The sequence below is a fragment of the Triturus cristatus genome, chromosome 3_1, assembly GCF_964204655.1.
Source record: "Triturus cristatus chromosome 3_1, aTriCri1.1, whole genome shotgun sequence".
Lineage (NCBI taxonomy): Eukaryota > Metazoa > Chordata > Amphibia > Caudata > Salamandridae > Triturus > Triturus cristatus.
In genome coordinates this window covers 715,393,716-715,418,516 of record NC_140583.1, presented here as the reverse complement: position 1 = coordinate 715,418,516, position 24,801 = coordinate 715,393,716, and the positions used below count along the sequence as shown (strand labels likewise).

Here is a 24,801-nt window from a genome sequence, read left to right as displayed (position 1 = left end):
CTGCACCCGGCGCCCCGCGGCCCCCTGTGCCCAATCCCGGGGTACCTACCTATCCTCCAACTACCCACTCGGGCGGCTGGGTGCAGGGTGCTTTTGAGACTTCGGGCGCTCAATTGATTTCAATGGGAAATCTCCGGTTTAGAAAAAGACTGCAAGCTCGGGGACGAAGATTCTTCAGGTGCCACCACCACTTCGAGAGGTAAGTTGGGTAGTTGGAGGATAGGTAGATACCCCGGGATTGGGCACAGGGGGGTCGCGGGGCGCCGGGTGCAGGGATGCCTTTCGGCGTCAGGAAATCTTACCCTCTGTTGATCGCGGTTGGGGGGGGGGGCACCTTGTTCTGAGGCTGCAGGCTTCTTCAGGAGTGTCGAGGGAGGTCCTTGGGTGCCGGACTCGGGGTCACAGTCGCTATGGGGTCATCCTTGTGGTCTTTGTTCACTCCGGCACAGGCCAGGCTTGGCTGTTGCAGAGTGAGCTGGGTTCGCTGGTACAATGCCAAAAGCTCAAACTCTCGAAAATGAGACCTATTGCATTGCAAATGCTTCAACTTTGTGAAGGACTCCTATCGTTAACATGGGCACATTTTAAGGTTTCTTTTCTCACAAAAACAGCTAGTGCATGACTATCAAATTGTCCTTCTCTATTCCTGAGCAAAGGATTCACTGGCTCCTTTTAGGAACCCTAGTTTTATACCCCACACACACCGAAGTACCACATTTGGGCTCACTCCTCTCAAGACATTTGTTAACATTGTGAAAGATTCCTATAATTAAATTAGGCACATTCTGAGGATTTTATTCCCATAAAAATACAGCTGTATGTCAGCCAAAGTGGCTTTCTCTTCTCTTACATTATGAGAATACCAGTTCAGTTCAGGAATACAATTTGTAAGACTCTTGTATATGATTTGCCCTCCAAATAACGAGACCATCAACGCTGAGAAAGTCTTTTGTAGCGGACATGGGCACTTTTGAGAAAGTTTAAGCCTTGTTTAAGAATTTCTATTTTACACTCCAAATATAAAAGGCTGATCAAATAGAAGTTTCAACTTTGTGAAAGGTTTCCCATGTTTCACCTGGGCACATTTTGAGAATGTGTCTTCCCATAAAAAGGCGGATGTACCACTGATTTTTTTCTACTATTTCACAAAGATCTGCTAGCTCCATTCCGGAAATTCACTTACAGAATTTGTGCTCCCAAACACAATAAAAGTTTAAAGTTTGTTAAACAAGGTTTATGTGCATATATACATATATATTGCGACCTGGGTTTTGTGGATTCTGGAGTGCTTCCTAATCCCCAGTGGTGCTGGTTTGAGGCGATGCCACATCACGCCTCTAACAATTGAAAAAGTCCACTTCTCACATGAAAAATGGACCAGCACTCAATTCTCTAGAATTATCCAATTTAATTCAAAGGCCGCATTCGTGAGGACATATATATATATATACACACACACAGGTATTTATAGATTGTGAGCCTGGTTAGCTAGAAAGAGCCCCAAGAGCAGGTATAAGGAATACTTTGAGAGAACGAAGAGCTTTTTGAGGAGAGGACCATTTCATTCTTGAATTATAGAGACAAAAATTATAAAGATGTGCCAGTTCTTCAATCAATTTCTCTATTGTAATAATCCTAAAGTGTCAGAGTGAATCAGTATGGGGAGTTTATTGGAATCAGAAATACAGTTTTATCTTCTTACAGGAGACTAGAATTGATAAATGGGGGCTAAAAAAGAAAATGAGAACTCTGATACTTGGATTTTTAAGGAAGTGTAAACCTTCCTGGATGAACACAGTTTAAATCAGCTAAGGCTGCATTTGAAGTGGGATTCATAGATATGGGATAATTCCATCTATCTCTAGTGGTGACTTGAGTACCACTATTATCACATCATATCATCTCATGTGCATATATAAAGTGCACATTCACGTCTGAGGGTATCTTGTTGCTGAATACCATATGTTTATTGTATAGACCTTGAAAGGAAGAAAGGATGAGTGGTAGCACCAGGATTCAAACATGTGAGAGAGTGTTCAAACACATATCCCTCAAGTGGATTAATTCATTTAATAAGTCAACAGACTAATTCGATCTGTATGGGTTCTTCAACAAACCTATCATTACACACATCACTGTGGAGACTTGAATATAGGACTGTAATCACACATTATCACGGTGGGGACTTATACATCACTATAATCGCACAATATCTCGGTGAGGACCTGGGCATGTCTGTAATCACACACATTCTCTTTGTCAACCGTGGTAATACGATAGTGACACACCATCTCTGTGGGGACCTCGACATCTCTATAATCACACACCATCTCTGTGGGGACCTCGGAATGTCTAATCACACACTATCTCTGTGTGGACCTGGGCATGTCTATAATCACACACTTTCTCTTTGGCAACCGTGTTAATACTATAGTCACACACCATCTATATGAGGACTTGAGCATTCCTGTAATTACACACAAGCTCTGTTTTGGCTTGAGCATCATCAGCTTCACATTCTCTGTATGGGGCTTTGTGAATACTGATAAGTAGTAAAGTTAGACTGTTGGTCTAAGTTTACATTGTTGAAACTGAAAAGTAGAAGTTCGATTTTCTTGTCTAAGTTTACCATTGTGAATCGGGCCCTATTTTAATGAGGTCTTAAACACAATCATCTTCATGCACTATATGTGTGGGACTTAAACATCGGTATAATACCACACTATCTTTGTGGGGGCTTGAAAGAAACTATAATAGAACACTATCTTTGTGGGGATTTGAACATCATCTGTGGGGACCTAGGCATTCCTGTAATTAAATGCATGCTCTGTTTCGACTTGAAGCATCAGGGGTGTGCCATGAGGCACAAGGTTAAGACTGATTTGCATACAGCTGTGTCTGAACTGGGGTAGCAAATTGAGCTAAAGAACAATGATGGATTCAACCCAGATCTGTGACTGGGGGTGAGTGGCTATAAAGTTTCAGCACTCCATCCATAATCTCCTTGTGTTTGCTTTGTTCGCCCTAAGTTGGCAGGGTATGCCCAGACGTGGGTCTCTTGCTCACTTTGCCACTGGATTCAATCTAGCCTGACTGATGAGTGGGTGTTACCTGAAAGCTGTCCCAGGATGCTTGTTTCTGGTCCAGGCAAGACCTGGCTTGGCAGTTTGGGCTGGACTGTTCCCATGAGGCACGTGTCAAGACTGATTTGCATATAGCTGTGTCTGAACTGGGGTGGCGAAGTGAGCTAAAGAACAATGATGGATTCAACCCAGATCTGTGACTGGGGGTGAGTGGCTCTAAAGTTCCAGCACTCCGTCCATCATCTCCTTGTGTTTGCTTCAACTTGAACATCATCAGCGTCATTTTCTCTGTATGGGGCTTTGTGAATATTGAAAAGTAGTAAAGTTAGACTTTTAGTCTAAATTTACCTTTGTGAATACTGAAAAATGTAGTAAAGTTAGACTTTTTTGTCTAAGTTTACCTTTGCGAATCGGGCCCCATTTTAATGAGGACTTAAACACAATCACCTGCATGCACTATTTCTGTGGGGACTTAATCACTATAATAACACACTATCTTTGTGGGGACTTGACCAACACTGTAATAACACATTATCTTTGTGGGGACTTGAATATCATCATAATAACACACTATCTCTGTGTGGACTTTAACATCGCTATAGTAACATACCATCTCTGTGGGGACTTGAGCATTTCTATAATTGCACACAACCTCTGTGTGGACTTGAACATCATTAGCTTCACACTTTTTATAATGGGATTTAAGCTTTGAATGTCCACACTATTTCTATTAAGACTTAAACACAATGCTCTTCATCCACCATCTCTGTGGGGACTTGAACATCTATTTTGGCAAAAATGTAAGCAGCTAATCAAGCTCTCGGTTCCACTTGACCAAATTCCTTGGTTCCATATGTTAATTTCTTTATGTGTTAGTTCCCTTATCTCCTAGGATTTTAAGCACTAATAAATAGGTTAAATACAGCTTTAAGTCTCTTTCTTTAAGCATGATATGATATTTTGTGGCACATTAACATAATCTGTCTTTAATGTATACCCTAAGTATATATGCAGCAATTCATATATAAATAGATTAGAATGTTGTTTGTGTATATTGTTGATAAAATAAACATTTAGCCATGTTCCTTCCACTGTATTCAATCACAAATAGTGATTTTGACTAGATCCCCACAAGGATGGTGCTGTGCGTGCGATTAAATAACAATATATTTGCAAATTTGAAGCAGGATCCTGTATCATTAATTTTTTCTTAACATTTTTCTGTTATTAGTGTGTTGTATAAACATTGGGAAAGGTTAGTCCCCACAAGGCAGGCATTCACACATAGTTCCCACAAGGAGGGCATTCACACATAGTCCCCACAAGGCAGGCATTCACACATAGTCCACACAAGGATGGTCACACACACACACGCGCACACACACACGGTCACACACACACACACACGGACACACACACACACATACACACATTCTATAGCACAAACCTTGCCAAATGGCAGTGCAGAACAGTACATGGTTAACAGCAAGCATAAAGTAAGCACGTAATAGGAAAGGAAAGTGATTTGTGGACAGTTAATGCATTGTTATGCAGTATTCTTCAAAGAGGTTAGTCTACAACTCGTTCCTATATCAGAGCAGTGTTGGGGCAGTGTTGATGGATAAGGGGGAAGTGGTTTCCGATCCTGGGTGCACAAATGGAAAAGGCCTGTTGTAGAAAACTGACTTACTGGTTGAGAGGGTAAAACCCTATTCGGGCAGCAACCACAATTCCTGTCAGGGTGAAGTCACAAGCACACCCCAAATTAACCTTCACTTAACCCTTTAGTGGCTTGACACAATAGAAGTCAAGCATAACTTGGAGGCAATGTGCTAAGTATTTACGCAGCACTTCAAACAGTAATAAAGTGAAAACACAACACAAAAAAAATCCCACACCAATTTAGAAATATAACAGTGGAACTGGAGATATGCAGTTTTAAAGACTTCAGTAAAAACAGTGCCTAAAAGCACAAAGCGCCAACTGTGGTTATCTGGTCATGCCGTACAGGGACAGTCTCAAGGTCAGGTCGACCGTGATAGAGTGTCGGCCGGATACAGGGACCCCCGTTAGTCCCGCTGAACAAAGTACCTTAAATTCTGGTTGCGGAGTATGGACAGATCCTGCGCGAAGAATGCATTGAGCAGCAGCAGTTTTGATGGAGCAGTCGAGGAGACTTTCGATGCAAGGTCCTGCGTCAAGGATGAGTCGTGCAGCGGTGATTCCGATTTGAGGCTGCAAGGTGATGGGTCAAACTGTCAGTTCTGCCCAAAAGACCACAGCTAGGTTAGCAGAGCACCTTCAGGCGCACTTCCAAGGGTCCAGGACTGCAGTGGCACCACTTAGGGGGTAAGACTCACAGCAGAGTCCAGGTGCTGGAGTCAAGGTGATTGGAGCCTTTTCTGTCCCAGAGGCTCCGATAAGGAGGCCATCCAACTAGCCCTTGGAGTCACTCTGGTGGTCCTGGGTTAAAGATACAAGTGCAATCCTTCTTGCTCTGGCAGTAGGGCAGCAGAGTAGCAGAGCAGGAGAGTAGTCCTTCTGGGTCTTCCACAGGTCAAGAGGTGTGCTGAAGAGTTGGGTCTGAGGATTCAATATTTATACCTGGTGCCAGAGTTGGGTCTGAGGATTCAATATTTATACCTGGTGCCAGCTTTGAAGTAAAAGGTTCCCGAGATTTCCATCTCGGAGTGGTTTAGAATGTCCTACCTCCCTGCCCCCTGCTTGTTTGGGGGCACAAAAGACTAGTGTCAAACCCTTTGTGAGGGTGCTTGGGCAAAGGCTTTGTAATGTCCAAGTGTGATAGGTGAGTACAATCCTCTATCAAGTCAGAGAAGGCCCATCCTGGTAAACACATTCCAGTTTGTCTCACTGTCTGGGAGCAATACACAAAGACCAACTGCCAGTTACACCTAGTCTTGTGACCCACGGTGCAGGCACCAATGGTTAGGAAAAGAGAATGCTAACTTACTAAAAGTGTCTTTTACAGAATTGTGACTAAAAACAACTTTCATATTAAAGAGTGTTTTAAAATACAATTCTTTACATACCAAATCCGACATTCCTACCTGTTCCCAAATGAACGTTATCACTGATAAACTGTAATAAGGTAACCCAATGTTACCCTATGAAAGAGGTAGTAGACCTTGCAGTAGAGAACATGTAAAAGCTAAAAGTACATGTCCAACCTTCTAAATACACTGCACCCTGCCCTTTTGGCTGTGTACAGTCCACCCTATGGACGGCTTGCATGCATCAAAAAGATGTAAGTTTAGGCTGGCCAAAGGTTTATTTGATCAAACTGCACACAGGTTGCAATGGCAGGCATGAGAAATGTTTAAAAGGCTGCTTAAGGGGGGCGTGTCCAAGAAGGCAACCCACTAAGTCGCATACCTAGGAGCTGAGCCTGTCTTTAAAGGCCTAGCGGGGAAAGCGAGATGCTGTGAAGTACGGAAGGCTGATCCTGACCGGACTGGGACGCGGGAACCATGTGCTACCTCCCCGGAGGCTCGGTAGCTAACCTGCGGATATCAAAGGTGTTGCCAGTGGAGCTGTGTGATCCCGGGCCCTGGACTCTGAGCAGACGGGCCAGCTCCACCCACCATTACCCACATCGGCACTGGGTGAGAGTCTTGCATCACCTGCTGGTACGTTCAGGGAGGAGTGGATTGGGATACTCTCGCCAGGACTCGCAGTGCACTCCTCTCCAGAGTCTCTGGGGAGGGCGCATGGGCCATGCGGTGGTGGGCTGGAGAGGGCGCCGACACCGCCAACCTTACCAGACTCAAGCAGCCATTGGACCTACCTTGGCGCTTACTCAGATTTCCACGGCCCCTGAAGAGACAGATTCAGCCAGTGGAAGGTGCAACAATCTCGGCATCGGTGGCCCGAGGCCTTGCAACCTATAGGTCATAGTAACAGCCCCCCCATCTCTTTCCTTACACCTACAATGTTCCCATATACTTACACCATCCCCAGCCAATGGAGGTAGGTGGGCAGTATTGTATGGTCTAAATTGAAATAATAAAAACAGATCTAAATCCTAAAAGGCTATTTAAGTGGGTGGTAAAAGGAGTGCTGTGGATCCACCAGCAGTATCTAATTTACAGGCCCTGAGTACATCAAGTGCCACTTTACTAGGGACTTACAAGTAAATAAAATGTGCTAATTGGGTGTTAGCCAATTTTAACATGTTTAAAGGAGAGAGCACATGCACTTAACAACTGGTTAGCAGAAGTAAAGGGTACAGTCCAAAAGGCCAACACAAACTGGTTCAGAAAAGGGTGAAGGCCAAAATGTTTGGGCAGGATCCGGGCCACGATCAACACATTTTTCTTTTTTGTTTTTTACACTGCTTCATCTGCAAGCTGATGGTGTCCCGTCTACGGGTATGCCGAAAATCACCAGAGATGGCGAGCTTGTCTGCAAATAAGCAGGGGTGCGGACTGATGGCTTTGTAAATAATGTAGGCGTTTTTGAAGGTGGTGTGGGCGGACAAAGGTGAGCCAATGGAGTTCCTTCAGGGTATAGGTGATTTAAAACGGTTTCGTAAGGTCCTAGGTGAGACATTCTGCGGATGTCCCCAAGAGGTGCCAGTGAAGTCTGCGAGGTCCTAAAGTAGGGCATTAGCACCATTCATATGAGACAGTACAAGGGCTTGAACAGTAGTTATGAAGCAATGTTTTGACCTTTAGAAGAGGCTAGTACCAGGTCGCCTTAATTTTTTGGCACTATGTTTCTTGAGGGAGAGGTTGGTGTTTCGGTTGAATCCAATTGATTTGGTATTCAGTGAGAGTCTGGATTCCAAGCCATCAAGCTTCAGGTCATTGAGCCAGGTTTGTATTGTATCTGGTTGGTTGCTCTTGGCATAGAATACAAATTCTATCTTGGCTGAATGGAGCTTCAGGTAGGTGTTGGACAACCAGGTCTGAATGATGTGTAAGCAGTGTTTGAGGCACTGGGAGTCTGAAGCAGTACATCTTGATACGGTTATCTACGAGTAGAGCACCAGGCAGTTGAAGAGGAGAGGAAATAGTATGGAACACTGAGGTACCTCATATGGGATAGGGATCTTTTGTGACCTGGAGGTGTCCATGTAAGCCAACTGATATTGGCTAAAATGGTAGGATATAACCAGTCAAGAGCACTGTTGGTGAATACCATTAGCAACTCGAGAGTGCATACAAGAGTGGGATGGTTGACTCTGTCAAAGGCAGCTTGTAAGTCCAGCAACATCAGGAAGCTAGGGTTACCTTCATCCATGGTCAAGAGGGCATTGTCTAAGAAGTGTAAGTTGGCGATCTCCGTGCTGCAGCTTGATTTGAAGACAGCCACGTAGTAGTAAAAGTGATGGATAGCATTAATGTGATCTTAGAGTTGTACAGACTGCTTTTTCAATGACCTTGCAGATGAAACTCAGGTGAGTGATGAGGCGTTATTTATCGAGGTCATCAGGGTCTGGTGTAGGTTTCTTTAGGAGTGGGAGGATCTGGCAGTATTGAGAGGATATAAGAAAACGCCTGCAGTACAGGAGGCATTAACAATGGTAAGCAAGGTTAAGAGAGTGTCCCTGGAGAGTTTTGATGAAGGACAGTGTTAAGACATTTTCATAAGGTGCTTAGAAGAACTGGAGAACATCAGTCAGATTTAGGAGAGATAGGGCTTTGAATGCTGACCAGTGTTGGAATGGGATGGATGTGAGAGATTAAGCAGGCTTTGTATCGTCAATACACAGTTGGGACTTCTGTATTTATTCACTGAAAAAGTAGAGGTATTGCATTTTTAGGTCTCGCCTGACCAGCGCTTTAGCGCTGCTCTGGCGAGACTTATAGTAAGCGCGTTTTGGAAGTGCAAACAGTGGCTTTGCAGGCCTCCAACTACAGTGCATGTGACCCGTCCGGGCGCGCGCACCATTTGGAGTCCTGCAACCACTTGTTTGCTTTCACTTATGATCTGCTGCGCTCGCGGGCACCCTCACGATTACTTTCACTTTCGTGGTGCAGCCGCATAGCTCGCGGGCACCCTCGCGATCACTTTCGCCGCGATTATGTTTTCCAGATATTTAAAAATCGTTCTTGTCAGAAATGGAGGGCGCACAGCATTAATGACTCTTACTGCTTACTTATCACAGTGCACTGTTTGGCGGTAGTCATTATATTCCTGTGGTGAGGTGATCGGCCGTCCTGCCAAGACAATGGATCTGTGTCTCCTTTTCTTATGGTTAAATGGGAGCGCGTCAAAGCCAGGACATGACTCATTTTTTAGGAGACATATGAAACTAGAGGAAATCAGTTTTTTCTGGGCATTTTTGGGGGGTGAAAATATATAAAGCAGTGACCTTTATTTTGAAACTACTGATAATAAGGGTGCATGTTTTCTGTTGACTGCCTGAGGCAGCTCCCGGCCAGCAACGACCGTCTCCCAGATGAAGTCGTCGACTTTGCAGTAGCGTGTCCGTGGCTAGGGTGGGTTTATTTATGTTCGATCAGAAAACCCAAATAACTGCTCCCCCATTTATTGATGCTTTAGAAATACAGACGTATGCCCAAGTAGGAACCATTGAGTGAGTTACCGGTATTTTAAATTGCATTTGTTTTTTTGAAATCCTATTTTGAAACTATATTATAATATTGAAGACCTCTTTCCTTTATTACAACAAGCATTTGCAATGCATTAGGTCTCGCATTTACGCGAGTTTGAGCTATTGACATTGCAAATAACAATGCCTATTGGCATTGTCATTTACAATGCCAATAGCTTTAACTCGTGTAACTGCGAGACCTATTGCATTGCAAATGCTTGTTCTATGAAGTGAGGAACCGGAGGATCCGGCCGGGCTGGATGCAATGCTTGTTTTTAATAATTTTCTGCTTCTGTTGGTGGCTTTATTTATGGTGTTGGTAGAGTACTGCGCTTAGGCTGATGCAAGGATCCGTCTGTGTTGCACGGGGGATTGTCGGTATCAAGAAGTCCTTGAAAGTACTGTTTTTCTTCCATTTTCTTTCCGGTCTGCAAATGGATCATTTGTCAGCAAGGTCTTCAGTATAGCAGGGCGCTGAAGGCCTTGACGTGCGCTTGCGTGATGTAATTGCAGCGAAGAACTTCACATCGCTTTCCAAGAAAATATTGACCTTTTATATAGGGGTGTTTGCAATGGACGTGGAGTTGACAAAGGTGGTGAAGGGTTCAAGAATTTGGTTATCTACGGAGAAGTCTCTGAAGGATCTGAAGGGATGGACTTTTGTTGACCTTGGTTTGTTGGTAGCACGCTGAGAAAGGACATTGGGATGGCAGAGTGGGGGAACCAGCGTTTACAACGCTGTTTCCACACACAGTGCTATATAAAATCTAACACCTTCCCTGCTGTTGCGCAAACTGGAGTAGGAATAGTAAATAATACTATTCTTAAGTCCAGCCCGCCTGCTACAGCAAGTTGTTGTAATAGCATGTGATGTATTCACAAGCGTTGTAACATACTATGTTCAGCAGAGTGGTTAATCCAATCAAAGGGTATAGATAGGAGGAAGTGGCCTTTGGAGACTCTTGCTTGTTTCACATGCTGTACCACTCGGAGTGTACTAATGAGGTTGACCAAGGTATCTTGTGGGGTTTTTTTTGGGGGGGGGGGGGAGGGGGGCTTCCACCGTTTGGCATGTTAAGTGCACCCAAAAGGGTGCTATGGGCATGTCAGATGGACTAGGTGGTGAGGAGATCTGAGAATGCATCAATGAAGTCCTTATTCTGCTCACAAGGCATGCATGGAAGTTGAAAAGAGATGGAAATGGCATGTCAGAGGCTCTATGGAGTTGTGTTACCTGCTTGCCTAGTGTGCAGGACCAGAAGGACTTAGGGATCACAGTTGGGCATACTCCATTCTTATGTGCGCAGTCCGCACAATGGATGATGCAGAATGTGGGAAGAACATCTAGGATGTGCAAAGATGTGGGGGTGAGCCAGGTTTGTTAAGAAGGCGTCAAGGTTTTCATAGCTGATCAGGTTTGAATTTTCTGGTATGTGGAGTTATGCAGGGTGAGCATTAATGAACATGAGTTTGATTAAGATTTCTGTTTGAGGGTGTGTGGTAGTTAGTGGGATGTGTATGCGGTTGGGTCTATGTGTTGTGCAAATGCTATGTGAATACCTAAATGTTCATTAGGCAGTAGAGCACAAAACCCTTTGTAAAGTGCTATAATATTTCAAATCAAGCTTTGGTATGTGCTACCCAGGTCAGAATGTTTTATAAAAGGTATTCGTGTTGCATGCCAAGGATTACAGTCTTGGCTACCCCAGGCTAAAATTCCTGTGTCTCTCAGTCCCAAGTGAATTGACTCGTAGTTCTGAATAGTTGAGAAAACAGGTAGGAATCTCACCACATTGTGCGGATAAATAAAGAGGTGGGTTCAGAACCTGCCAAGACTTGCAGGGTTATTTGTACTCAGGAATTTTGTTACTTAAACACTGAAAAATAAAGTATCACCAAAATTGAACACAAAGTAGTAATATACATACACACCATCATTATGGATGCAAAATAAATACCACAATTGTTTAACTGGAATTCTTCACTTTTTTGGGAAATGCAGCAAAAGAATCCCAAATAATAATGGCAAAGATTTTACTAACACCTGAAATTATTACATATGAGAACATGAAATGGAAAACTAGCTTTTTAAAGTGGTCTCGAGGAGCCTGTATCATGTTATATGCCACTATTGAGAAATATAGCCTAACCCAGAATACCTCTCCTCTTCAATAATGAAGAGTGCCTTCTTAGCAAGACAGACTGTCTATGATTGGAGATGTTCTTGATCACTGAACAATACTCAATATCAAGACACTTCATAAAGCACAAAAGCAGTAGTGTGCAACAAAAAAAAACACAAACACAAAATTGCCATAAAGTACTACTTTGATCAGCAACGTTTTACTGTGACTGTCACTGTATTGTTGCAAGTATCTTATCTACATCTAGCACTAATTATTGGGACTAAATGAAACTGGTTTGCGGATTCAATACAATTACTGTTATGACGATCTATACTGCACCTGTGCTTCACTGTTAATCATAGTTATTATGAATGGTCTCTGGATTAGTTACTGTCCTCTGAATAATACCCAAGCAAACATTTGTTCTGCATTCTATCCCATTACCCTCTTTCCTGATAGGTCTAGTCTGTAGCCTTCTTCTGTTACAAGTACATTAGTAGGGCATTCTCCCAATCAGCACTGATTTCTCTTGCATCAAATGACCTCTCAAACATTTAAAACCCTGAATTTATATACACCGTTAGAAGAAAGCACTAAGTAGCTCTCCCACTTCCAAAGCTGATCATGTGTACATAATGTGAGGAATTCAAAAGCAGTAAAGTGCAGCATGTGTTGAATGAAGGCAATAAAAATGGCCACTTATTTAAATTGTAAATTCTTTCGCAACCGTATGAGCGCTAAAATAGACTTTCATACTATTCCACTGCAATTATTTTATTTTATGTGTTATCCTAGACTTAGACAAGCACTTGTGGTCAAAGGTTATCTACACTCAAATCTTACAACCGAAATGGGGCAATTAATGCTGCATTGGCACGATGTAATTTTTAAAATGCAGCATTTGGCATTATGTTCCTAAACAAATCTTGGGCGAAATCTCTCAGCCCCTTACATGGTGACCTTTATTAAAAGGCCACTGCTATAATTTTGCCCTCTGATGGTAAAGCCACTTATTAAAATGAAGGATCATTTTTAACTTTGAAAGTAGTGTTAGGCCCTCTGTCAAATAGCAAGCCATGTTTTTTGGCAGCCAGAACAAGTTTGAGCGCCCCTCTGTCATAAAACATTATTTAACATTGTATCAAAGGAACTTGAGACTTAAAAATATTTACAGGTGCCAACACAGCCCTCTACAGAAATGGGCTTGCGTGGCAAGGGACTAGGTGGAGAGCATGAATGAAGGTTACTGTCAAAAGACAATGTCTGAAATTTGGACAGGTGGATGGACATGAGGTCTTGCTGCAGGTGTAGCCTGCTGTACGCTCAGGGCAGAGGTAGAGGAAAATTCCAGAACAAACCCCAGAATGTCACAGAAAAATCAACTTTTAAAACACGTTGGACTTCAACCTGCATTGATGGCAGTTCTACTGTCATATGCAAGAGACTGTAGAAATCATGCTCAAAGTTAAATATAGCTTTTACAGAGAAACATCTGCTACCTACCTTAGATTTTCCATTTCAATTGGCAAATTGTAACTCAGAAGTCTGTCCAGCTTTCGAACATGAGATTCTCTAGTGAACTTAAGTTTTAGCACTTGATTTAAATACCTGTAAGGAAAATTCATACCTGCTTTAAGAATATGCATATACAAACACATTTGCAACTATTTCAATAACTTATTTCTACTTCAAGTCAACGCTATTGAGGCACTGTAAGACGAAAAAGGTATCTAAAAAGTCAAAATCATGAGCAGAATGCTATTCCAAAAGAAACAAACACTAAAGGGGCAATGTTTCCTTCAATAAACCTGCTTAACGTCATTGAAAACAAGTTTACAGTAAGTGACAATACGGTTGAGAAACTATCAATCAGTGACATTTTCTGCTCATGGCTATCTGCATCACTAAAGCTACTGGTCCCTAGATATATGCTGTGCGATCTTCCACAGACATTCATTGAATGTGACTTTTGGTACACAAGCAGGTTTTTTGGTCCATATGCGACAAGATAAAGCTGAAAATAGTTCATGAACAAGTTCAAGCTGTTTTTAAACCTTACATGATTACAATCAATATTTTGTTAATCAACACAGACTTTTTTCCATTTATGAAATGTTAAAATTATCTTCCCTAAAAAATGTTTGTTTTTTAAAACACCGTTAACCATTTTTTTTCTTTTACGGTTCCGATTATACCTCCTTGAATCAGAATTGGCTTGGTTCACAAGTTGCCCTAGGTTTCACAGACCGATTCAAACTCAAAGTCAAAAAACTGAATTGATGAGAAAAAGTGAATTTGTTATGGCATCTAAGACATACATTAGGGGTTTGCAGGTGGGAGGTACTGTACACATTTGATTTTTTTGACTCACTAGGAAATGGCTTGTGTAAAATGTATTGTTTACCATTTTAAGCGACCACCGTCATTTTTGCTCTCCTGTTACAGCAAAAGCTGCTGAACGAATTACAAACTTGGCATTAAGACAGAAGGAATATATAGATCCGAGACGAGAGGCCGCCAAATCTGTGCTCAGCCATAAGCTGGGGAGTGTATGTGAGCTTGGGGACAAAGCTGGGAAACTGCTGGCCTGGTTAGATAGGAAAGAGGCAGCTAGCCGACTGGTTACAGAACTGAGGGCCAGAACCAGGAGAAAACTTACAGATCCACAGGACATCGCGGACGAGTTTGGTAGATATTATGATCTTATCTACACTTCTAGGTCCACCAGGCTGGAGTCGGAGACTAAAGAACTGCTGGTGGAAATTCGTCTGCCGATATTGGTGGAAGAGGAGAGGCATTCGTTGGAGGGAGACCTCGAATCGGATGAAATAGCTCAGGCCATTTGTTCTCGCCAGACAGGAAAGGCAATGGGCCCCAACGGCCACCCAATAGAACTGTAGAAACTAAGACCTGATAAGCTAGCGGTCTTCTTAAGGCCAATGATCATAGAGTCTTGAGATAGGACTCCTTCCACCGGATCAAAGATTAGCCACTCTGGTAGTGATACCTAAGGAAGGAAACCGAAGAGACTGCTGCACGTCCTATCGACCCATATCGCTGCTGAACGCAGAGGCTAAAATATTTGCAAAATTGCAAGCCTCCCACTTGATTTGTGTCCTTCCAGAGCTGGTCCACCCGGACCAAATCGGCATTTATGCCATCAAGAAACACGTCCCTGAATCTAAGGAGGGTACATGGGGTTCTGGGGAGTACAGACACAATCATGGAGGATGCAGTTGCTGTGTCTCTAGACGCCACCATGGCGTTTGACACCATAGAGTGGTCGTACTTTTTTGCTGTCTTAGAGAGGTTAGGATTTAGCCCTAAATTTATCGGTTGGGTTAAACTTTTATATACCGACACAATAGGACAAGTGGTGGTCAACAATAAAAGAATCAGATATATACCATCTCCACAGGGAGACCAGGAAGGGATGCCCGCTGTCCCAACTGCTGTTTGCGCTCACGCTAGAGCCTTTGGCCTGTTGGATTCAACGAGACCCTGTAATAAGAGGGTTGCGTTGGACCGAAGACTGGGAAGACCGTATCTCGCTCTACGCAGACGACATTTTGCTATACTTGGCCTCCCAGCGTAGAGTTCTGAACATCTTCACTAACTTTGGTATATACTCCGGGTATACGATCAACTGGACAAAATCGCTTGTCTTCGTACTTAAGGGCAACTCACCGATCCTACCAAAAGATTATTAAGTCAAGATAGTAATGAAGATGCCCAAGTATTTGAACCCATCCGTTACGGAGTATCCCAAACTATTCTATGAACCTAACCTTTTGCCACCATTGAGGCAACTGAAGTATGACGTGGTGCACTGGCAGTCCCTTCCATTGTCACTCTTGGGGCGAGCCGCATTGTTTAGATGTCGCTGCCTCGTTTTTTATAGGTTTTACAAAATTCACCTGCCCTAGTCCTTCCGTCATGTTTTAGACAGGTGGAGAGAGCCCAGCGACCGCTACTCTGGAGAAGTAGTCTAGTCCACCACGTATCTCCTTCCCGAAACTGGTGAGAGGTTGGTACGATGGGGGAATCGGTTTGCCCAATATCAGGATATACTACTGGGTGGCGCAGCTAGCGGCCATCAACCATTGCATATAGCAGCCCACTACTGATCCGCGCTATGCCATGGATAGATGGCTACTACCTGGGGTTAATCATACACGGGCACTGTACTCAAAACCTGAAAAAATCCCCCTGACAGGCCCTACAAAACTCAGTACAGGTGTGGCACTTGGTACAGAAAAATATGGGATGGACAAAGACAAAAACTCAGAGCACCCCACTATGGGACTCAGAACATTTGGGCAATCTCTGGAAAACAAAGGGGTTTGATAGATAGGATCGAATAGAGATCTCGCGGGTGGGCGATCTTTAGAAAAAGGGGGAGGTGCTACCCTTCACAACCCTCCAACAGAAATATGAACTTGCAGACTCAGAGAGATTCAGGTATCTTCAGATACGGCACGGGCTACAAGCGGTCATCCCGAGGCCTCTCCTCTTGAGGATAGGCTTTTGAATGGTTACATGCCCAAGAAGGCAATTTCCCCGACGTATCTGAAACTGATAAATCACTCACCTGATCCCCTACCGCAACTTCGGGCAAAGTGGGAAAGTGACTTAACGGAGCTTGACGAGGACAAATGGATAGAGGTACTAGCGCCACCAAGGGAAGGGGCAATATCCTCTAAGTTGAAGTTGGTACAATTGAAAATACAGCACCGGACCTACGTTACTGGGCCAGCATTGGTCAGGATGGGATATGGGACTGAATCTAGTTGTCGAACGGCAATATGGCCAGGAAGGCACTTTTTTTTCACAAACTATGGGAATGGCCACATATTGCTAGATATTGGAGAGCGGTTCACTCATGTATGGGTGAAGTCCTCAGTCAGGTAATGACTATGGAGACCAAGGGCTATCTCCTAAATATATGGGAGCCAACTGGGTAGCAAAGAGAAAACCTGGGTGACTCTAGGATTGATAGTCGCCAAGAGGAATGCGGCAAGAAGATGGGGGTGTACGCGCAACTCCGACTCTAAGGAAATGGGAGAGTGACATGGATTGGTGCATGTATCGAGAAAAAACAGTGTATCTATATATATATATCATATCTATCTCGAGGCTGCCCTAAGAAAGGGATACAAATATGGGGGAAGTGGAACGAATACAGAGGTAACATGTATACCAACCGCCTTGCAGGCACAACCGTCCCTGGGAGAGTCTACATCCGAATATATATTAATGTTCACTGTAAAGCAATCTGCACATGAAAATATGGAACTATATGTAATGTGTCATTGATTGCCATGCTATCTGACATTGCTCATTCGCAAGCGGTTATCTTGTTTAATTAATAATAAAAAGAAATGTTAAGAAAAAAGACAGAAGGAATAATTTTCCTGTAACTTCAGTTCTCTTGTAGGGGAATTTCCATTATAGTCATAAGGACCTCGTGCAGGGACCCCGGGGCACTTCAATATATATCGTATTAAAAGTAGAATTTCACCTCTTTGGAAAGGCCTGCAGAGACACATAAGAAAAAAAACAGATAATGCAGTCTATAGACATAGGTCAATGGACCACTTCTTTATAATGATCTCAAAAACCGGCCATAAGGAAGCATACATGTATCAATTTATGATGCCTTAGCAATCAGTTTAAATCTCCCTCACAACCCTTTTTTATGATCAAGAAGGCCAGAACAGTGTAGCCTCATAGGCTACCATTAGATGGTTAAACTTTTAACCATCTTTAAGAACGCAGAGACCACCAGTATCCCATCATGTGCACAGTGGAGGGTCGTGACTAGCTGTGCTCATGACGAGCTGAGCTCGTCACGACCCCGCCCACTGATTGATTCTCCCGCACAGGCGGGGAATCAACCACGCGTGGGCGGGCCGCGACGGTTATGACAAGCCCAGCTCGTTATGAGCACAGCTCCACTGTGCCTCATGACGAGCTGGGCTCGTCATGAGCGCCGAAGAGGTTAAACTCTTTGGGCAGGCTGAAGGGTAGAGCGTCCTCTTGTTTGTTTCCGTTGCTGCTGGAAAGATCTCTGGTGTTGCTGCGACATATGCTTGTGAACCACTGAGAGGTTTGAACCCTCTAAGATTAAAGGCACGAATCAGAGTGGTGTCCAACACGGACTATGAACTGAACTTGGGAGGGCCACAGGTAGCATCTGGGCTGGTTGACTGAAAATCCCAGGTCGAAGAGCAGGGATGCTGTTGACTGCAGATGGTGTGAAACTACCTCTGGCAACCTAGCTTTGATTAGCCAGACATCCAAATTCAGGAAGATGGAAATGCTCGATCTGACTGAGATGGGTTGCCACCACTGCCATCATCTTCGTAAAGACTCGAGGCACAGATGTTAAGTCAAAAAGAAGCACTGCAAATTGGTAGTGACTAGAACCCACCATAAATCACAAGTACATTTGATGTGAACATAGGATAGCTATGTGGAAGAATACATCTTGCAGGTCGAGTGACACCGTCCAGTGTTCAAGCTCCAAAGCCAGCAACACTTGAGCTAGGTTCAGCATCGTAAACTTTTCCTTTGAGGAAGAAGTTCAATTCCACGATCATATGCAGACCGCCGCCCTTCTTGGGCACCAGCAAGTTAACGTTCTTTTCCTGTTGTAGCACCAACTCTACTGCTCCTTACTATTGGAGTGAGGACACCTCTTGTTGTACTATGGTCAGGTGGTCTGGAGAGGGGAGGAGGTCAGAGATGGGGGGAGGAGGGCTGAGGTGGGGGAGGGCAGAGGTGAGATGGGGGTGGAAGCTGAAAGGAAGGGTGCAACCTCTTAGTACAATTTGAAGAACCCACTGGTGCGAAGTGATGGTCTTCCAAGCTTGGGGCAAGCAGGATCCCAATTCCTCCTCCAGATTGAGGGTGGTATTGGGGGAGCAAACTAGAACTGGTGCAGCTTTTGCTGAGGATGGTATTGAAGCTGCTAGTGAAATGAGAATCACCTAGAGAAGCCACAAAAAAAGCCAAAATTGGTGATAATCTCATGGGGGATGGTAGCTGCAATGTTAAGGAGAATGCTTTAGCTTTACTGGTGTGGAACCACTTCAGTGCCAAATCAGCTTTATCATCTAACAGTACCCCATTGAAAAGCAGAGCAATTAGAATGGCTTGGATGTCAGGAGAAAAGTTACAAGTTCAGATCTAGGCATGTCTCTGGAAAGGGATGGAAGTGCTCATAGCCCAGGCCACAGAATCTGCTGTGTCCAGACCAGATTTGAAAATGTGATTCTGGCAGTCTTGGATAACCTCTTCAAAATTACCCTTCCACCACCATTTGTGTCATACCCCACAAGGCACAGGTGTACTGAGCAAAGAGGCAGTTGGAGTAGATGGACTTCAGGGCCATGCTTTCTGCTGAAAAAACCTCCTTCCCCCATGTGCCTTAATTCGCTGTCAGAAGTTAGGGAAATTTCCCATGGACTGACCAGATGAGTAGGAGGCTTGTATAACTAAACTTTCAGGCGAAGGATGGGTTGAGAAAAAGAGCAGGTCACCCAGAGCAGCCCAAAAGCATTATGCTTCTACTCCATTTATATCAGGGGCAGAATATGCTTTATCGCATACAGTCCTGAATGGATCCAGGATGGAATCATTTAAGGGGAGAAGAGGTTCTGAATTATGCACTGATGGTAAGAGCTCTTAGCTTTAACATTCGGAGTTGACAAATGTAGATCAAATACCACAGAAGCCTTTTGCATTACCTTATGAAATTACATTACTTAAGGCATTGGTGGATCGGTGGGAAAGTCCATAGTCAACTCCAGGGAGGTCTCTAAACCACTAGCAGAAACCAGGCCTAAGCGTCCTGGCCCCGATTAGCATCACCAACATAATCCCAATAAGTATAAAGATTGAGGGGAACGGAGACTGTCCCAAAAATATCATGAATCCAGCTCTTGTATTCCTCCTTTTCTAGAAGTTGTTGGGGCTCCCCAATTTATTTGATTTGTGTCATAACATCAGAAAACTGGCGCCAGTTGTGTTTGTTCCAGTGCTGTAGGAGGAGATGGAACCTATGAAGGTGGAGCATTCCTAGGCATCGAAGGTGGTAGCGTCATAACAGAGCACCGGGTGTGGAGTTAGCATATGTTTAGATGGAGCAGCGCCGTAGGCATGAACATCTAGAAAGAGTATGGAGCGAAGGGACTCGAAGGAAGGCTGAATGGAATCAATGATTTAGCAAAAATGGAATACACAGGGTTTAAAGACCCTGCTGGACAAGAATGTGGAGTCAGAAACTCAAGGAGTGACGTCCTGGCACTGAGGGGTCTCGAATGAAGGGTTGAAGGACAGAGGTAGAAAGAGGTCGCTCCGGGGCCGTGTCCATTGGAGCAAGGTCACTTAAAGGAGCAACAACCGGCTCAGTGTCAACGAGCTACAAGGACAAAGGCCCTGTGGGAGTGGAGGGGCGAGAAAGGGGACATACGTTTGGTGTCTTTTGTGCTTCTTAATCCCCCTCCCTCCCTTCAGAAGAGTGCATGGAAGGTGACCTTGAGTGATGTTTTGAAAGTTGCTCACTCAGTCGTTCATCTCTGGGTTTGGCCATAGAGAGCTTCGCCTCCCACTCTTGAGGCCCTTCAGGTGCATACTGCGACAGAATTAACAGGTCTGACAGACATTGTCAAAACCAGGGAACCAGAGGAAGACTGAGCAGGGTTCCTTAATGGACATCTGTCCCTCACAATCCCTACGAGGTTTGAACCCTGATTTCGTAGGAGGGAGAGACATGGTACTACACAGGTAATTTGTTTTAGGTCAGGAACTCTAAGAGCGGATCCCCATCGAAAGTGTGGAGAAAGAGGAACTGGTGCTGCGCCAGGGGGGACATTTAATGGTTTCAGTGACGTTACCTAATGCCACTGTCGGCATTGTTACAAAGCCAGTACTCCCTACTGGCGCAGTGAGGGCTTTGAAATTTTCCAGATCCAGTCTGATGCTTGGGTTTGTTCTACAAGTGAGGAATCTGCAGGCAGAAGTGACCATCAGAAGATTTTTTATTTTCAATTTTTAATTCATGTTTAGTATTGGGGTAATTAACTGCACTTAAAGTGTTTAAAATCTAACAATGGGAATGGATTGGCAGTAGAATGTTTATGTTTACCTTTCATGAACAAACTGCTGAACAAACAATGAGCAATGGTGACAAACAGTGAGTTTATGTTATCCTTGTGGTTTCACGTATGCGGCTCACCACCGCTGGAGTAATTCCGGGACGTGAGGTGCGGCGGCAGTGAACTTTGAAGTGTGGAGTGTATATTATATATATATATATATATATATATATATATATTCACTTAAAAAACCATAGGTTTCACACATGTTATAGTTAGGTGGACATTTCACTCGTAAAAAAAACAATGAAATTCCCCCGTTATAGTTAGTTCAGATAACTATAACTCGCGCGCCCGCAATCCACTGCTGATGACATCACATATTACATCACTCATGACATCACTGATGACATCATCCTTGTGATAGAGTGGCGGTCGCGCGAGTTATATTTATCTGAACTAACTATAACGGGGGAATTTCATTGGTTTTTTACAAGTGAAATGTCCACCTAACTATAACATGTGTGAAACCTATGGTTTTTTTTAAGTGAATTTGCAAGGTTTTTTAAATGCTAATTCCTAACTATAACGTGTGTGAAACCTATGGTTTTTAAGTGAATTTGTACGGTTTATTAAATGCTAAGTTATATATGTATTATTATATTTTTTTTATAAAGGTTTTTCACCGTGCGCGCACGGTTCGCGCACCCCGCGATTGTTTTAAAACAAAAAAATATGTTTTTTTCACCCTTCGGGGTCCTTCAGGGACCCCCTGACAAAGGCTAGGGGGTCAGGAACTCTCTACCCTGCCCCCTTTTCACGTTCGCCACCTCTCTTTTTCACTGTCGCACCCAAAACAAACAAAATGGCGGACGACACTTCCTGATTTCGACCGATTCGAACGTTGACTGACATGTAACCACCAATCAGAATTATGCTCGCGCACGTTAGGGTGCGCGCACGGTGCGCGCCTATAGATATTTATGTACTTTTAACTGCAATATTCTCAGGAAATACTGAACAGATTAACTCCATATATGCAAAAAAGGCACATGCCTGACCTGAGGACTACCTCTTTGCCAAATTTCAAGTAATTCTGTTCAGCTGTTTGGGCTGTACCTTCGACTAAAGGTCCTATGGAAAAATGCGTTTTGGGACTCCGCTTTTTTTCCCTCAGCCCCCGCTTGACGAATCACCACGAGACTTTCAGGGTAGGAGCTGAGCGCCCCATTAGTTTTGAAAATTTTGCGAGGATTCGTCAACCGGCGCCAAAGTTATTCAAAAGAGAATTTATCGTAGATCACGCAGAACACACACGCACACACACACGCCTAGCCAGATTTGGTGCTCAGACAAAGTAATGATTATGCCTGTGTGGGGCAATTTCAAACTTTTAATTCTTAGATCTAAGAAGATTTGAGAATTTTTTCAGTGGATTTTGCAATATGCAATGCAAAACTAGCAGGATTTCTAAGTGCTACTTTAAACTTGCTAGCAGAGCAATAAAGACATTTAGCTTATTGAAGGTCACTAGATCTGAAAATTCATAATCTTTGCACCGAGCCATCTATATTTTTATTTTCAACAATTACACAACATATGGCAAACTAGGCAAAAAACGTTTGTGTTTTTTCTGTGCATGAGAATTTGGTACCATGCTGTTTAGGTTGCTTAGTGTTCGCCATCACAAAAGTTAGTATTGATGTTTCAACACATCCAAAATGGCACTGTTTCATGCTATTTGAAGCCCCAGATAAAACCGTGAAAAAAGAAAGATAATTCAACAAAAGTGAACAACATTTTTGTAACGTTTCATGCATAAACAAAAAAGAAAAAAGTTGTCCAAAAGCAAAAACACATTCACAGATATAAGATCCTCAAAATCTAATGCAAGTTAAAGAACAAAACTACATTGAGAAAATGCCCAGTTGTGCCCTTAAGGTCCTCCCCTCAAGATATTTACATCCAATACAAACGTAAAGATGCTTACTTTTCCATTGTACCAAAGAGCCACTTTGGTTCCTTATTAAAAGGCATTCTCATGCCGTGAAACCTTGCCATCTTCTCTGCTATTTCTGCAGATAAATCAGGCAGACTGAGTTCTTCTACTTCCAGCTTCCGACTCTAAAACAAGAAGAAATGTAGCACTTTACAAAGCCCTTCTGCATTCGTATGGCATCACCAACAGCAGGAGGGGGATGCATTTTAAAACATTAATATGGAAGGAGACCCGGCTAACCTACTCACCCCATTCTCTGCCTGTAGCGCAGACCACACCCACACAAGTATCACTAATATACTTATTTTCAAAACAGGTTGCTTCTAGATAGCCCACTTTTACTGACAAACACAGATATAAAAGCTTATGGTGGTTTGCTATTCTTTAAGGAGAACGTTTATTAAAATAAGAACTATAGAGTGAGAGCACTGAATGACCCAAGAATATGGTTGAGATAGTTTCCAATTTTATGGTATAGAGCTCTGCAAAATGCTGAAAAATAACTAATCATAGCACTTCAAGCTTTACATGAGCACATCAGACAGCTTGCAGAGCTCCACTGTAGCAGTGCCATTTAATTTTTAATGCGGTCATTAAGACACCAGGAACACTTGCTACTATACTCGTGTGAGATAATTTTAATTCACTTTTCTGTCATTTCAGGTTTTCCCAGCACCTTTGTCCTGTTCCCAATGTAATTTTCAAGGAATGTCACAAAAATATGTTACTTTAATTTTTTTTTACAATATTGACAGTACCACTTCTATCAATGTATTTTGCATTTGCAGTTCGAAAAAGTACACCAATACAGAACGTCTACTTTTCATCTTTAAGTTCACCAGTATGAAAAGTTCTAACAAAACTAAAAGCTAATACTTTTGTATTTTTCAGTTCAGGCCTATATCATGAATATACTATATTTTGTATATCAATGAGCAGCCGTCAGGCTGCAGCTGCACCCACCAAAAAACACAGTTTCGGTGTGCACCTTTGGCAATACAGCAACAAGGGACACCCAGGATGGGATGAACGAAGAGATGCTGGCCTGTGACTTATTAGAATGTCACTATTTAGAATATAAAACCTTGCCTGAGTGTTTTTCTTTTATATCTGCTATTTTTAAGCAACATAATTTTAATAGAACACATTCTGGGGGAGATTTTTACTGAAAGCTGACAGTTTATCACTTTTTTACATGCCTCTCACAATTTCATCTGGGCCTAAGATAATTCATGGAATAGAAATGGGAAACCACAATAGCCGGCTTAATACAAAAAAAAAAAAAAACACACAACAAAAAACAGATTCTTAGACTGCTCATGGTTACATGAATTCTAACAAATAGTAAGCATAACCAAAATTTTGATCAATTCCACATGCACAACTTTCGTGCCGTTGACTACATTACAGCGATCAACACATTTTTTTTACTTTTTTATAATTTAAGAACAGTTTACACTGGATCGAATGAAAGTTTAGAATGGTCTTAAATTTCTTCACAATAAATAGTGCAATTGAAGTTCTTTTTACTAAAACTCACAGTAACAATTTACATTACATACTTTGCTTACTTTCTTATCTTTTAGGACTTCCTTAAAAAGTAATACATCTTACTATATTGTTGGTCAAGGCAAAATAGATAAAGTCCAACAGTAGGATTGGATGCATTTATCTACTTTTGTTTTTATCTGGCTATTTGCACAGCAATAAAAATTAAGCTGTATGCAGCATTTCTATGGTGTAAACCTTCCCAAAAGGCAGCAAGCGCAGTAGAGGGTCAAAGACTAGCATAACATCAACAAGTGATAAGAGGTGGCAGGTTTGTGGACTGGTAATGCATTGTGATGAAGTGTTTAATTTTTTCCTAAAGTGGAGCAGTGTTGGGGCGGTCAGATGGATATGGAGAGGTTGT

General features: G+C 43.0%; 1 protein-coding gene across 1 annotated transcript in view; it reads right to left on the bottom strand.

Annotated features, from left to right (window-relative positions):
• Positions 1–24,801, bottom strand: part of LOC146860837 (choline kinase alpha-like) — a 190,468-nt gene that overhangs the window by 116,894 nt on the left and 48,773 nt on the right. The window contains exons 5-6 of the mRNA XM_085644801.1: positions 22,881–23,014; positions 13,293–13,397 (exon numbers count right to left, since the gene is read on the bottom strand). Coding sequence (XP_085500927.1) covers positions 13,293–13,397; positions 22,881–23,014 — 239 coding nt within the window. The remainder of the gene's footprint in view (positions 1–13,292; positions 13,398–22,880; positions 23,015–24,801) is intronic.